This window comes from Electrona antarctica, assembly GCF_951216825.1.
Source record: "Electrona antarctica genome assembly, chromosome: 6".
In the NCBI taxonomy this organism is placed as follows: Eukaryota; Metazoa; Chordata; class Actinopteri; order Myctophiformes; family Myctophidae; genus Electrona; species Electrona antarctica.
The window spans coordinates 18627692-18643537 of record NC_136811.1 but is presented as its reverse complement, the minus strand read 5'-3'; the positions used below and the strand labels follow the sequence as shown (position 1 = coordinate 18643537).

Genomic DNA, 15846 nt, shown 5'->3' with positions numbered 1-15846 from the left:
ACATGGCCATAAAAAGCTGAAAAGTGGATAGAGCAAATCATAACAATTTACTCATCGAGAGATCTAAAGGTCAAAGGTCTTATGACGAATCAGTGTGAGCTTCAGTTCCTGAGGGACCCAAAACTGCTAAAATGGCAGAATGTTCACGGAAACAAAAGGGGTCTGCGCCTTTTGGGCTTGACCCCTAATAATAATAATATAACCACCAGAAAAGTACATTTCAGAGAGTTATCAGAAATTCAGCTATAGTTTGTAAATGATTTGCTTTTATTTGATGCATCACAGTATTATTGCCCATGCAAATCACAGCCAAAACTGAAAATCCTTTCCATTTAATTTTCTCTTTCTGATCATCAATAACAATTAGGCCCAATTTAGTTAAATCTTTAGATAATTACAAGACTTTGAGAAGTAGATTACTGTAGCAAACACATGCTGTTTTGCTATGTTGTCCTGTACCTTACCTCCGTAGAATAAAACTGTTGTTACTGGTGTAGACCTAAGTCACACCTGGGAAAGAATTTTGAAGGCATGAGGAAGAAACCTAAACACTGTAATACCTGAGCACTGATAGAGGTTGTGTTACAAGAAAAACAACTACATTTTCCAAATTATATCACGCTCTCAAGTAAATACAAAACACACACAAACATGCACACGCACGCACACACGCACGCACGCACGCGCACGCACACACACACACACACACACACACACACACACACACACACACACACACACACACACACACACACACACACACACACACACACACACACACACTCTCTCTCTCTCTCTTTCTTTCTTTATTTCTTTCTTTCTTTCTAGTGACAGTTACACACCTCCTCCACTAGGGGGCGAAAACAACGGTGCTGCCTGGCTCCTTATACACATGCGAAGCGAAGCACGTTGACCCGGAAGTAACAGCTTGTAGTTTTGTTTACATTATTTTCCCTGTGATGATGAAGATGATGATGGTGGTGGTGAGGAACACAGACGGTGGTGATTGGTGAAACATGTCTTTGTCTCATAACAGACGTGTCAACAACAACACTCCTGGATTCGACAGAGGAGTCGATCTCCTCCTGTTGTTTAAGCCTTTCTCCTGCAGCTGTCCTTCTGGATTGTAATGTTTTAAATCTCCTGGATTTTGTGGGATTTCTGATTTTCTGTCATCTATCTGTGACTGTGACAGTGCTTCTCAGACCTTTTCATGTTAAGGACCACACTGTCACTGCACTCGTGCTGTTTGCATTTTTGTCGAATCAATATTCAATCAATTATTTAAACAAACCAACATGTCTCACATGGAGTCTGTACGGCTGTCCATAAATGAACACCTGGCGTCTGTGGGAGAGGAGATACTGTGTGTGTTAGAGAAACAGCAGCAGCAGAGTGGCGCTGATGTTTGTTTTGTGCAGCTTCATGTCAGAGTGTTTGTGTTGGAGCGCCTCCATCTGGCCGCACAGTTCATGTACAGCCTCTTCCAGAGAGAGATAGAGACACTGCACACCGGCAGCAAACTACACACTGCTGCAGGTATGTCTGTACCGTCTGTACATGCACAACAACACCAAACTACACACTGCTGTAGCAAGCAACTCTATCTTTTAGATCCTATTTTTGAGGGGCGTTACTATAGTGTAGATTGTCGTCATACACAAACATTAAATTCCCATTGACAATTAATGGATAATTTACATCATATGTGGACGATCAACTGGGTTCCAGACTCCCTTACGGAGAGTAAGAGTAAGTAAGTAGTAAGTAAATTTTATTTATAGAGCACATTTCACAGACATCATAGTCACAAAGTGCTTCACAACAATAAAAACAAAACATGTCAATGGTAGTAAAAGTAAATAATAAGAATAAAAATAATAGGAATAAAGCAAAGAAAAAGACAAAAAAAAGAAGGCACTGGTAAAAATCAAGAAATCAGTACAGCACTATGTCGCAAAGGCCTGTCTAAAAAGGTGGGTCTTTAAATATTTTTAAAAAAGGTCCACGGAGGCCACAGATTTCAGGTGATCCGGGAGGTTGTTCCATAACCTGGGGGCGACACTAGCAAAGGCTTGATCACCTTTAGTTATTAATTTTGTGGGTGGAACGACCAGCAGGGCTTGGGATGAGGATCTCAGAGACCTTCTGGGAATATATGGGTGGAGTAAGTCACATATATGGGGGTGCCTGGCCATGGAGGGTTCTGTGTGTGATGACAAGGATTTTAAAATGAATTCTATACTTTACTGGGAGCCAGTGCAAGGAAAACAGGATGGGTGTGATGTGGCAGGATCTCCTGGAGCTGGTCAGCAATCTGGCAGCAGCGTTCTGAACCAGTTGCAGACGGTCTAATGAGGATTTGGAGAGACATGTGAAAAGGGAATTACAGTAATCTAGACATGATGATATAAATGCATGGATGATCATTTCTAACTCCGGGTGTGAAACAACAGATCTAAGTTTGGCGATATTGCGAAGGTGGAAGAAACAGGCACTGGAAACAGACTTAACATGCTTATCCAGAAGCATGGCCTGGTCTAGGATAATTCCTAAGTTTCTAGGGTTGGAGCAAATGTTAGATTTTAGTGACCCGAGGTGGTTGGAAACATCTGCAGCGACTTTATCTGAAGCAACAATTAAAACCTGGGTTTTTTTCTGCATTTAGTTGCAAAAAATTGCTGGCCATCCAGTTTTTGATGGCCGCTAGACATTCATGGAGTGTGTTGATTATGTCGATCTTATCTGGCTTGAATGAGCAGTACAACTGAATGTCGTCGGCATAGCAGTGATAGGAGATACCCTCAAAGCTGCTTATTATTGGACCTAGGGGAAGTAAATATAGAGCGAATAGAAGTGGACCTAGGACCGATCCCTGTGGAACACCACATGACAGTGTAGAGGACTCAGAGGAGTAGGGACCAACGGCCACAGAGAAGCTCCTGTCTGAAAGATAGGACTGGAACCAATCTAAGGCGGTCCCGGAGACACAGACCCACGTCCTGAGCCTGTCAATTAAAATACGATGGTCTACGGTGTCGAAGGCTGCACTTAGATCAAGCAACACCAGGATGGAGCAATCACCAACATCGGATGACATCATGATGTCACTTGATACTCTAAGTAGAGCTGTTTCTGTGGAGTGAATTTTACGGAAGCCTGATTGGTATTTGTCGCAGATATTGTGTTGATTTAATATATTTGTGAGCTGATTGGCCACTGCCTTTTCCAAAACCTTAGAGATGAAAAATAGTTTTGATATTGGCCTGTAGTTTATTGGTAGGGATGGGTCCAGATTTGTTTTTTTGAGGAGTGGTTGAATGATTGCCTTTTTTAAATTAGATGGAACACGGCCGGATGTTAGTGATGAGTTTATTCTAGAGAGTAGGCAGGGGCCTACAGATGAAAAGACATCCTTTAGCATTGATGTGGGCAGGACATCTAGCGGACAGGAAGATGTCTTCATCGACCTCACAAGGTCAGTCAATTCTTGCAGGGAGATGGAGGAGAAACTGCAAAGGGTTGACTGCCGGGTAAGACAAGGAGGGAGGGGGGAGGAGGAAGGGGTAATGCTAGCTCTTACTGTGTGCACCTTGTGTATGAAAAGTAAGGCGGCACGGCGTGCCCGCGTCCGAAACGCTTGAGAAATGACAGAGTTACCATGTGGGGGTCCCTCTACTGTACCCTGTACTGTACTGTACTGTACTGTACTGTACTGTACTGTACTGTACTGTACTGTACTGTACTGTACTGTACTGTACTGTCACTGTACTGTACTGGCACACCCAAAATCATCATATATACATTTAATACGTGCACTGCATGTGTGTTTGTGTGTGCGTTAGGTTGCGCACTGGTGGTGAAAAACAACCCAGCCAGCCACCCACCCACCCACACACAGCTCCGTAAGGGAGTAGTTGCAACACTCAAAATCACTGACGATCGTGCCAAAACAAAATCAATCCGATGAGAAAAAGCACTTTGAGTTGTTCTGCTGATGCTACCTCTTCTCTCCTCCTCCTGTCTGTGTGTAAAGAGGTTTCACCTGAACACGAGGAGAGGAGGAGGAGTCCCAGTCTGGTCCAGGAGGAACCACAACCTCCACAGATAAAAGAGGAACAGGAAGGGGAGGCTGATGTGTCAACATTGACATTACTACACAATAAGACGAGGTGTAACACTCAATCAGGTAAAACAAGATCACTTTATCGGTACTATGAATGAACAAACACGCCAAGAGCTTGATGACAAAAACATCTGTAAATGCTACACGGCCTCTGGTAATTACTTACAACTTACACAGCATGATGATGTACCTGTATTTTGTATGTTGAATGTATTCTGGCGGGCCTTGATAGCATCGTAATGGCTATTTTACACTTGGTTGCATGCTGAAAATAGCAGATCTACAAGTCAAGATCTGCTATTTTCAGAGCGGGCGCAACACACCAGCATAACCAACATAAAACGACTTGTCTTTTAGTTCTGTCTTCTCCACTAGTTCCTCCCTAACATTTTCTGTTGACGAAATTGTCAATATATTTAGTCTTAGTTTTAGTTTATAGCTTAGTTTTTATTTCATTTTTATTTCGTTTTTTTCAGTAAACAAAGGTAGTCAACGAACTTCTTCATAGTCTCAGTCTACGAAATGAACACTTCAGAATGCAAAGTATTGTTACGTTTAAAGCTGCACTATGCAACTTTCCTGTTCTACTCCTGATTTGCACCGAGGTCTTATTAAACTGCTACCATTTTTCCCACTGAGCTAAAAGAGCCTGCCTGCTTGCTCTGGGGAGAACACGTTGAAGGTTGTGTCCAACCTAGTGTTACACAGGATCTAAATGTCTCACTCTCAATCAGTGGTGTCATGGTGATTTTTTGACTGGTACCACGGAACGTCACGCACACGCGCGTGCATCGCGGCATGCACACAGAACGGCTGCATAGCCTAAGCCTATCGTTAAATAGTGTATGAGAGTTTTAGACACACAAAAGTAGACTTAAAATAGTCAGACAAACATATTTACTGCACACTAGCGAAACAAAAAAGTTTGCTTTGGACGAATCACGAATGAATCTGTTCTTTGATGGAGGAGGAGGCATTCTTCTTGTGTGCTGAACACCTCACAGTAGCAATATAGCCTACTCGAGCCATAGCCGAACTGCTGTAAGTGTGGGGGGGGGGAAGGACGCCAGTAAACCTAGACCACTGGGTACTTGGTGCGTCTTGGAAAGTCTGGTGATGCGAGGTTGGTGCATCTTCTCTTGAATCTAGGGGGACGCGTTCTAGCGTGCACGCACTGCACCGTCCTGTTCCGTCCCTGCGAGTGCACGTCAACAAATTACTGCCACCACGGTGTGGTACTGCGTTCTACGAGCATGACACCACTCACCACTGCTCTCAATAGAAGAGCAGGGAGACCAAATGCAACCACCCAATTGTACAAGTTATATTGTATTAGCACATGGATTAAAGTTCTAAGTAGCCACGACTGATTTCAGTCTTTTTGATTCCATAGAAAGCAGCATCATGTCTTCTTGGAGGCATGTTGCACAGCGGAAACATGCTGTCAATGCGTCGCACATTGAGAGCTCGTTGATCGTCTATTTTCGGTTATTATTTTTCCCCCCTTTTTTCCTTCATTGATAGATAGATAGATAGTAAGTTGACAGGAAACAGGGAGAGAGCTGGGGGGGAAGATACACAGCAAAGTTTGTCAGGATCGGGACTCGAACCCGCAACACACTGTCATGCTGGATTACCAGCCAAGGTGCCTGGACCGCTAAGCCGGCCCAGGCCATTTTTCGAGCATTTGATGTGGACAGAAGCATCTTCCATAAAATCTGTAATAGTCTCGGTCCAATATCTCATATGAAAGCAAAAGTTAAAGCCTCAATCTGTGATTTCTTTCACGTGGTTTACAGCAGGGACAATATTACTAAAATCATTTTACATTATGGTGTTGCTTGTTTAGGAATCACTGCTAGTGTGTGGGGAGGCTCCTTTCATCCTCTCACAAATCGCACATTTAGGACTTGGTCATGCAAACATTTTCAGGCGTGCAATTTTATTTTGCTTTAATCCATGTATTAACATGTTACCTTACAGATTCGACACATTTTTTTTTTGTTTAGTTTAGTTTATTTGAACATCAAAAAAAAAGAATGAAGACCTGTGAAGGTGATCAAAAGGCATGGGCTGAAGCTTAAAAGCTTATAAGTGCCCATCCTACTCACAGCACAGCATTAGAAATACTCAGCATAATTATCAGTTCAACAATACATTAATCAGAGACAAAAAAGAGAAAAACAAATAACCCTACACCCAACCCACACCCGTGTCACTGTAGAGATCCACCAGGATCCATAGTGATTACATAATACAGTTTCAATGTGTTTACAATTTAAATGTGTTTGTCACAAACCATACAGTACTGTATATACATTGTTGACTGGAGTCCCCTGGGGTCTATACATTTTTCCTTCACCAAATGTAAAAAGAAAAATGTTTTTGTCAAATGGTCGACCTGCTCAGAACTGCCATGCTAGGCTTCTTGTGGCTGATACAGTAGCCATTCTAGTTTGCAGGAAATGGAGGGTTGCTAACTTGCAGAGATGAATTGCATTTCTCTTATTAAAATCATTCACGTGTATTTTCCGCCTAGACTTCCTGTACCTCCCTGTGTGTGAAGAGGAGGTTTCTGTCGAACAGCAGGAGAGCACTCACATTCTGCTCAAGGAGGAACCAGAGCCTCCACAGATTAAAGAAGAACATCAGGAGTTATTTCAAAGACCAGAGGTGGCTGATGGGACAACAATGACATTACTAGCAATAAAAAGTGAACATGCAGATGATGAAAAGAGAGAAACGCAGACTCTAGATGATTATGGGCCAATTTTGACATTACTAACTGTGAAAAGTGAAGATGATCATGTTGAAAACAGAGAGACAGAGCCTCTGGCCAACACCTCGACTGCACACATGAAAACACAAGCTGATGTAGAGGACTGTAGAACATCGCATCCTACTGTTGCCGACCAGCTCCTCTCTTCACACTGTTCTGAATCTGACAACACCGAAGACAGTGACGATTGGGAGGAGACCAGGGAAGATCAGTCAGATTTAAACACACCAACCCAACGTGTGGAAGGACAAAGATTGTCTCTGAGCAACATGTTGTCCCAGGACGTGACATCATTGAAACAAACGGCATCCACAAGGGGTCGTAAGGGGAGGAAAATCTGTAGTTGTACTGTTTGTGGCAAAACCTTTGATCACATGGGTACTCTGAGACGACACTTAAAGAGTCACACAGGGGAAAAGCCCTTCACTTGTATGGTTTGTGTCAAAGGCTTTGGTCACAAGGTTGATCTGAAACGACACATGACTATTCATACAGGGGAAAAGCCCTTTACTTGTGAAGTTTGTGGCAAAGGCTTTGGCCACATTGGTGATCTGAAACGACACGTGAGGACTCACACCGGGGAAAAACCCTTTACTTGTACAGTTTGTGGCAAAGGTGTTGGCCGACTGTTTGAACTGACACTTCACATGAGGACTCACACAGGGGAAAAACCCTTTAATTGCACAGTTTGTGGCAAAGGCTTTCGTGGAAGCGGTAATCTGTCACAACACATGAGGACTCACACAGGGGAAAGGCCGTATACTTGTGCAGTATGTGAACAAAAATTCAGTCTATCAACCAACCTGAAGAGGCACATGAGAACACATACAGGTAAAAATTACATGACAACAAAAACTGTAGTTTGTGTCAAATTCTTCAGTCAAAATATAATTTTAAGAAACGTGTGGATTCATACAGGAAATAAATCGTGTATGTGTAAATTGCTTATTTCAAAGAAGCAGTCTTAATACAGAATAAACATTGTCACGGTCGGGCAGAAATCTTTACTTTTCAGGAAATTGGAAAAAACATTACCTGTGTTCCAATGGGTGCAACTGCAATGTAGATATTTTTTGGTCACAAGCTCTTTTTTTCCAGTTATAGTGTCGCAGTCCCACCCCCTGCGAGGGCACCAGGAAATAATTCCGCATTCATTTTCCCCATAGGCGTTTCAAAAAGTATTTATTTAAAGACCTTTTAAGCCTTGGACAAATACTTTTTGAAAATGTCTATGGGGAAAATGAATTGGGAATTATTTCCTGGTGCCCTCGTCGTTCTGAAAGGGGGCGGGACTGCGACGCTCTATAGTAGGGAAAGCATTCACATAAAACCCACTGACATACTTTAATTCCCCTATTTTCACTGCTTTTGTGCATTCATTAATGAAAATAAACATCTAGATAAAAATATATGAATTTTATGGAGATACAAGGTTTCTGCCCGACGGCAACAATATTATGGTAATCCAACATGACAGTTACACATCTTAAATACTAAAGGGGAGTTATTACACAATGATGATGTCAACATCAACCAATTTACAGTTAGTCTCCAAATTCTCAGTTTTCTATTCCATTTGGATTGTATGTGTTTTTATTGTTGTATCATTGTATTTTAAAGCTATTCTCATTATGTTCACAAAAAATAGTAGCTCGAAACTGTCAAGTTTGTAGATACTGCTTTTGATGCTTTTGTGTGACGCTTTAGTATGATCAAGTAGGGCATTACTTTACAAAAAAAACACAAAAGTGAAAATATGGAGATAAGAGGTTTCTGCGATATAATATATATTTAAACTGCTTTTCATTTGCCTATCTGCAGTGCCAGCCAATGTCAAGAAGAAGACCCGAAACACTCCCTGTGAACTGCAGGGGGAGCCCAGTGACGGTAAGAGAGAGAAAAATATATGTTGTACTTTTATCATTATCATTATTATTCAATAATTATTATTTATTTTGTTATATTTTAGTTACTAACTAATGATGAAAGAAATAGAACAATAACATAGATTCACACTGTTGCGTTTTATATTATCTTTTAGGCATCAAACTGTATCCATTAAGTCCTGTATAGCAATGAACCGTTACATCTTTTATTTAATCTCCTAGTTCTGAATTTGTTTATCGTTGGTTCCATTGATCCAAGCCAGAGCACAGTCGATTGACTGATGATCATGCTGAAAATGACCTTGGTCCACCCATCTCACCACATGGGTACGCTACGCAACGATTTTTGCAAAGATTTTCGTGAAGATCCAGAAAAGGTGGGCCTTGATCCAGTGGGCCTTGTGGGCCTTGATCCAGAAAAGGTTGAGAACCACTGACTTACAGCTCCTTTTAAAAACTAGGCTATCATGACTAAAACAGACTAAAAATATGGACAATTTCATCAACAAATAAAAACTAGACAAAAATGTTAGGGAGGGACTAGTGTAGAAGAGATCCAGTAGAACTAAAAGACAAGTCATTTTGTGCTTGGTTGCATGCTGGGAGTAGCTGATCTACAAACTCGCAACGTGTTGGGTGTGAGCTTGTAGATCGTATGATCGGCAACCAAGTGTAAAATCAGCAATTACGACGCCATCAAGGCCCGCCAAAATACATTTTAGTCAACTAAATCGACCAAAATCCTATGATATTTAGTCCACTAAAACTAGAGTCTAACACTAAACAAAATACAGATGACTAAAATGTGGCTGAAACTAACTGGAATTTTATTCAAAATGACTAAAACTACTGTACATCAAAATCAACATTGCTGCAGAGGCCCCGGGCAGTGCTGGGGCGGGAGCGGTTGACCCTGCAGAGGCCCCGGGCAGTGCTAGGACAGGAGCAGTGGAGAGACCCTTCCAAAATGCTGAGGCCCCGGGCAGTGCTGGGACAGGAGCAGTGTAGAGATGAAGGGCCCGGCAGCGGTGGGCCTTGTGACAGGTAAGCATTGTTGTCCCGTTCATATTTTGGGTGAACGTGAACCGAATGTACTGTACTTCTGCTTGGTGAACGTTATTGTGAACGAGTTTGATTGATTGATTGATCATTTTATTAGACAATAAGATGCAAAACAGTACAGGGTACAGTAATGCACATTTGGCCAAAATGACATCACCGAAGAAAGACCTTGCGGTCTTGTTTCCATCCGGGTCCCATGCATGCATTCACAACAACATCAACAATAACAACAACAACAATTTAAATATCTCAACAAGACATTCAATCTATGTACGGGTTGGAATAGAAATGAATTGGAGAGGGGGGGAATAGAGTTATGGCTTCTGTTGATCGGATGACAGTGACAGGTGCATTTTCAGTCCTTTCTTAAAGGAAACTAGTGATTTGCTAGTTTTGAGGGAAGGGGGCAAGGCATTCCACACCTGGGTGGCAGTGTTGTGGAATGTGAATTTACCCATATTTGGTCTAAAGATTGGTGGTACCAGATCATTATTCACACTCCCTCTAGTGTTGTGGCTGTGGGAGTTGCTTACCTTTTTTTAGGTAATCAGTTAAGTAAATGTGCACTGATGGCATGGAGGGCAGATCTGCATTTACAATTTTGAAAGTCAGTCCCATTTTCAATTGCTTGACTCTGTCTTCTACCCGGAGCCAACCTATGTTATCAAAATGTGTTACAAGCAGGTGGGTCATGGGCCCTAGGCCTAAAAGAAGTCGGATTTGTTTGTTTTGGGAGGTCTGGAGCTTAGTTTTTTGTGCCAGTTCATTCTGGGCGTGTGTGAACTTGGCTCTCTCATAGTACACTTTGTTCAAGACGGTGTGTGCCAGATTTCCATCTAAACAGGCCTTAAAGGGATAGTTCAGATTTTTTTAACTTAAATTGTATGAAATACTTGCCATTAATATAGTGGTTGCAACTGTATTAATTGATTGCCCGAGTCCCGTGGTGGGAGTTCTGCTCTGGTTTTGGTCAATATTAAGTAGTTCCGGTCATTTTGTGGGGGGCACTGGGGCCACGCAGTAAAAGTAAATTAATCCACAAAACAAACGTAATTTGTATTGTTGACCTATTTCTAAAATATTAGCATGACTTTCGTTCAACTTTGACCCCTCTATCACATGGAACTATTTTTTGGGCGTAGTGATATGGACACAAAAAACATAGTTCTGTGTGATAGAGGGGTAAAAAAAGAACGAAAGTTGCACTAATATTTTAGAAATAGGTCAACAATACAAATTACGTTAGTTTTGTGGATTAATTTACTTTTACTGCGTGGCCCCCAGTGCCCCCCACAAAATGACCGGAACTACTTGATATTTCACCAAAACCAGAGCAGAACTCCCACCACGGGACTCGGGCAATCAATTAATACAGTTGCAACCACTATATTAATGGGAAGTATTTCATACAACTTAAGTTCAAAAAATCTGAACTATCCCTTTAATGTGCAGCGGGGAAAAAAACAGCAATCTGTCCCGCTCCTGCTAGGCATAATATAGCCTGAGCTAACGTGTTAGGTTTCTGGTCTAGAGGGGCTGAGATTTGCGCATGCCCTGATTGGATCTCACCGATCTGTCCGTCAGCCCCGGCCCCTCCTCCCCCCCTAGTGCAGCGCTACGTCACATAATTTGGAGCGACGCCCACCCGGAAGGGTTGACTCCCACTTCTGGACCATAGCGGCCAATGCATTCCTCCAGGCTTTCATTTTTTGCGCCGACGAAAATGAAAACCTGGGTACCGAGGCTAAACATAATATGATAAGCCCAAATCCGACACCACAGAACATGTCCCGACCCAAAACACTGAGGTAAACATGTTGTTGCCACCGAAAAACAGCTTCCATAAATAATTCTATTATAATATATTATTAAATAGCTTCCAAATAACGAGCTTCCAGCTCGTTATTTTGCATCGAGGAGCGCTGTGTGAGCACAGGACTCACACAGGCCAACAAAACGCATCTCCCACAGTGAAGCCTGATGTAATCTTCATCGTACGACGTGTTGCATGCTGAAAATAGCTGATCGCGCTCATCGCGTCCATGACAAGTTGTGAGCTTGTAGATCAGCTATTTTCAGCATGCGGAAATATGCAGGATGTGAGACGTTCAGAAACTTTTGCCTTCACAATAAAAGCATCAAATTTCACAAGTTAATTTTGAAGCAAAGTGGAAAAGGATTACTCTTACTGATTCGGTGGCATTTCACATTGCAAAAGGGTGCAGGAAGAGTGGACACCTAAACATTGTGGGCAGTGTTAAAATTGGCTTGGTTTTTTGCTAAATGTAAAAAAAAAAATAGAATAATAAGGAATTAATTTGGATAATGGTAATGGACATTTGTAAAAGCTAATATAATGGATGTGCGCGCAAAAAAAATATCCTGGACTAACATAGAGTTTGCATTGCGCCTCAGTTTCCAAGAAGTCTTTGCAAGCCAGTGCGAAACTTTTCCAGTGACGTCATCTGAACGGGTCACCTATCCCACTGTCCGAAGGAAACCCTGTAGGTCTTAAAACCTATTAATAACACAAATTAAACAATGAAAACATAACTCGTGAACGGGAGGGAAGCATGTTCTACATCAATTTACTCGTGTAACTAATGAATGGGAGGGAAAGTGATAATAATATCCCATGTTTATTCCCTCCCTCTCTCTCTCTCTCTCTCATTCAGATCCACATAAACACAGTGCCTCCAGCCATGTATCACTACAATGACCATCTTTTTCCAGAACGGGAAGGTGGATAAAATTCCACTTTTTGTCAATGCCAAGTAACTTCACTTTCTGTTAATCTTTATCCTTTGACTTTACAATGATATTATTATTATTTACAATATTGTTTTATGCACTAAAGATAGTTTGAAAACCAGAGCCGTATATGAGTCCATATTAACATTAAACTTGAAAAAAGAAGAGCTCAGGGCTTTGGTACAGGCGCATATTGAACATATCTATACAGTATACAGTATAACGTTACTGTCGGGCAGAAACCTCTTATCTCCATATTTTAACTTTTTGTGTTTATGAGGACCGCTAGCCCCTCCTATGCCCAGCGTTTGTGTTTGTGTGAGCACAAACACAATGATTTGATTGGCTGATCACTCCATAGCAATGATTTGATTGGCTGAGCAAAGTACATATTGGGCATATAAAGTGAGGGCAGAAAAGTGAAGACGCTAAAAGTGATTGGCCGGAATAACATTTGTGATGATTTGATTGGCTGAGCACGGAATGTGATGTATGAGGATGTATGATGATAAGAGCGCCCCTCACTTTCCAGAAGTCAAATTAATGCCCTACTAGATCTGATATATATATAACTTTACCTGACAAGTAACAGTTTTGGACATGTGAGGTTTCCACCCGACATAGACGATATATAAGATTTGTTTTTGCGTGCAGGACTTCAATTCCACGTTCTCACATGGACAGATTAAGAAATTGCACCGAGCTGTGGCAGCCCCAGAGTAAAATGCACATTGAAAGCAGAACAGATCTACACATACAGTATATGAGCTGTTTGGTGTTCCAGATGTCATGATCATGAGACACATTGTCGGCTTGTAGATCTCTTCCTTAGAGCAAACTATATGTACATTTCCATACTACTTGTGCCAGTGGGACAAATTATGAACAAAGTGCGTTGCGGTGCATGCATGTGTGTGCGTGTATCATGTAGTAGGTGCGTGCAATGAATGGCCCTCCTGGGCTCTCCTCCCCGGTGTGTTTATTAGGCTACGTCTGTTGATCCATGCTTCTGTAACAATTACAGAAAGACAAGGAAGGCAACAGGAGTCGGGGCAGAGAAGAAACAAATTCATACTGAAATAATATGCACGTCGTAGCACTGTCCCTCTATTTCGTGACGCAGATCTATCTATTTGCACCAGAGTCAAGACACACATGAATAATTCGTAACATGTAGGACTAAGTTAAACTGTGTCCCTCCCTGCTTGGGAACCGGAAAGTTCCCAGTACGATCCCAGGCTCCCCCAGAGTTAGTCTAAGAGCAAGACGCTGAACCCCTAATTGCTCCTGATGAGCAGGTTGGTGCCTTGCATGGTTTCCTCCGCCATTGGTGTATGCATGAGTATGTGAATGGGTGAATGTAATGCACAATCATTGCAAAGCACCTTGGATAAAGGCGCTATATAAATGCACCATTTACCTGCATATCTTTGCTGTCGGGCAGCAAACTCTTATCTCCATATTTTATTTTAAATTTGTATTAACGCCCTACTTAATCATACAGTGTCACTCAAAAGTAGCAGATACAAGCTCAAAATCTGTCTCTTCACACCACATTTCGAGATTTTTGCTATTGTGTCCAACTGACAGATACGATATGGACATTGGTGTGAGTGAGTGAGTGAGTGACTGAGACTGAGTAAGAACACTTGATTGCTGTTTGTGTTCAATGACAATAATTGTCGGGTATGACATGTTTACTATTAGTATTTCATTTTGTATGTTTTATTTTCTATTATGTTTAAATCATAACAACAATCATGAATCCTTGAATTTGTATTCAAGGGTTCTCTATTATAAAAGAGAAGACATTTTATATTGTAGCTTCAAAACAGAGGTACGCACCGAACCAAAATACTTTTCACCTGTAATTAGTCTCCCGCCACACAGGCAGATGTTTGTCCTGTAATTAGTCTCCTGCCACACAGGCAGATGTTTGTCCTGTGAGGTTCATCTGTAGTCTCCCGCCACACAGGCAGATGTTTGTCCTGTGAGGTGTATCTGTAGTCTCCCGCCACACAGGCAGATGTTTGTCCTGTGAGGTTTATCTGTAGTCTCCCGCCACACAGGCAGATGTTTGTCCTGTGAGGTCTCCCGCCACACAGGCAGATGTTTGTCCTGTGAGGTTTATCTGTAGTCTCGCAAGCCTCACTGTTTCTTCCCACAATTTCCAAATGCTTCCATCATACATTTCATAGCAATGGAAGCTCTGAAAATTATCAATGAAGCGGATGTGAAACCTCCTCCCCCACTTCTGTTTTGTCTTTACAGTCGCGCAAATTTGCCCTAATTTAAATGAAAATAATCAAAGCATAATAGCTTGCTGCTTAGCAGAAATGTAAATTCTAAAATAAATGTAAATTCAAAAATAAAATGTAAAGATATTTTAAAATATATTTTCGTGAACGGAAACGACAGACAGATGACAGCTTCCGTTCTTCTCGGCTTTTGGGATGTGTAGCTCCAGATTATTTAGCGTTTGGAGATTGTAATATGGATTGTATTAATAATGCACTTTACATTTGTGAAAATATCAAGTGCTACAATTAGCATTTGCATTAAAAATCATCACACCACTAAAAAAATAATTTAAATCATGAGAGCATAAAGCCTAGAGGTAAAACCAGAAAGAAATGTTTTGTGAAATAGTTGTCTGGCTACGTGAGACTAATTAATAATATGTAATGGTCTTATTTATCTTACTGTCAACCTGGCATACAACCTGATCCAACAGGAGACATTTTGCTTGTTATGTTTTTGCCCAGCCTCTCAGTATCACTGTTACATACAGTATTTACTGTATACACCATGTACAGTACACCTTTTGACAAATGTCTCAATAAAGCAAAATCACAAAACAACTCCATGCAGCTCTACAGTGCTTTAAGACATTTTCTTTATGCATGCATGTTTGTAAGGTGAGAAACGCTGGGCACGATATGTTGCGATACTGTTTCCTTTTTGCGATACTTTTATTGATTAAACACAGGAGCGAAAGCCGAGAAGTTTAATCATAAAAATATAATCATAAAATGATGTGAAAAAAATATATAGTTATATAGTTAAATCATGTTGGGTACAGCATAAAATTCACGCAGCGAAGCCAGGTGCTCTGAGCCTTTGATTAGGCAGTGGTCTGTTACAACTTATATAGCTGATCGGTCATTATTTCGAAATAACACACTGCTGAATTCAGTAATTGACCAATCAGAATCAAGCATTCAACCAAGCTGTGTAATCAG

At 41.4% G+C, this 15846-nt stretch overlaps 1 protein-coding gene across 5 annotated transcripts; it reads left to right on the top strand.

Annotated features, from left to right (window-relative positions):
* The first annotated feature begins 989 nt into the window (after positions 1 to 989).
* LOC306925687 (uncharacterized protein) lies at positions 990 to 15443 on the top strand. 5 transcript variants are annotated; one of them, XR_013790288.1, is made up of 7 exons: positions 990 to 1539; positions 4037 to 4189; positions 6666 to 7736; positions 8727 to 8792; positions 9669 to 9835; positions 12529 to 14478; positions 14694 to 15443. XR_013790288.1 is itself a non-coding variant. In XM_079504694.1 (6 exons), the coding sequence occupies exons 1-5, from the start codon at positions 1299 to 1301 to the stop codon at positions 9797 to 9799; spliced, it is 1662 nt and encodes a 553-aa protein (XP_079360820.1). In that variant the 5' UTR covers positions 990 to 1298; the 3' UTR covers positions 9800 to 9835; positions 12529 to 15443. The 5 variants fall into 5 exon arrangements, 1 of the variants encoding a protein (XP_079360820.1); XR_013790289.1 differs by having other exon boundaries at positions 12529 to 14552; XR_013790290.1 differs by having other exon boundaries at positions 12529 to 14599; positions 14730 to 15443.
* The last annotated feature ends 403 nt before the right edge of the window (positions 15444 to 15846 follow it).

Coding starts and splice junctions, on each gene's coding strand:
- LOC306925687 (XM_079504694.1), top strand. CDS start 1,299: ATGTCTCACATGGAGTCTGTACGGCTGTCCATAAATGAACACCTGGCG. Junction 4,190..6,665: donor GAGGTGTAACACTCAATCAG/GTAAAACAAGAT, acceptor TTTTCCGCCTAG/ACTTCCTGTACCTCCCTGTG. Junction 8,793..9,668: donor GCAGGGGGAGCCCAGTGACG/GTAAGAGAGAGA, acceptor ACATTGCTGCAG/AGGCCCCGGGCAGTGCTGGG.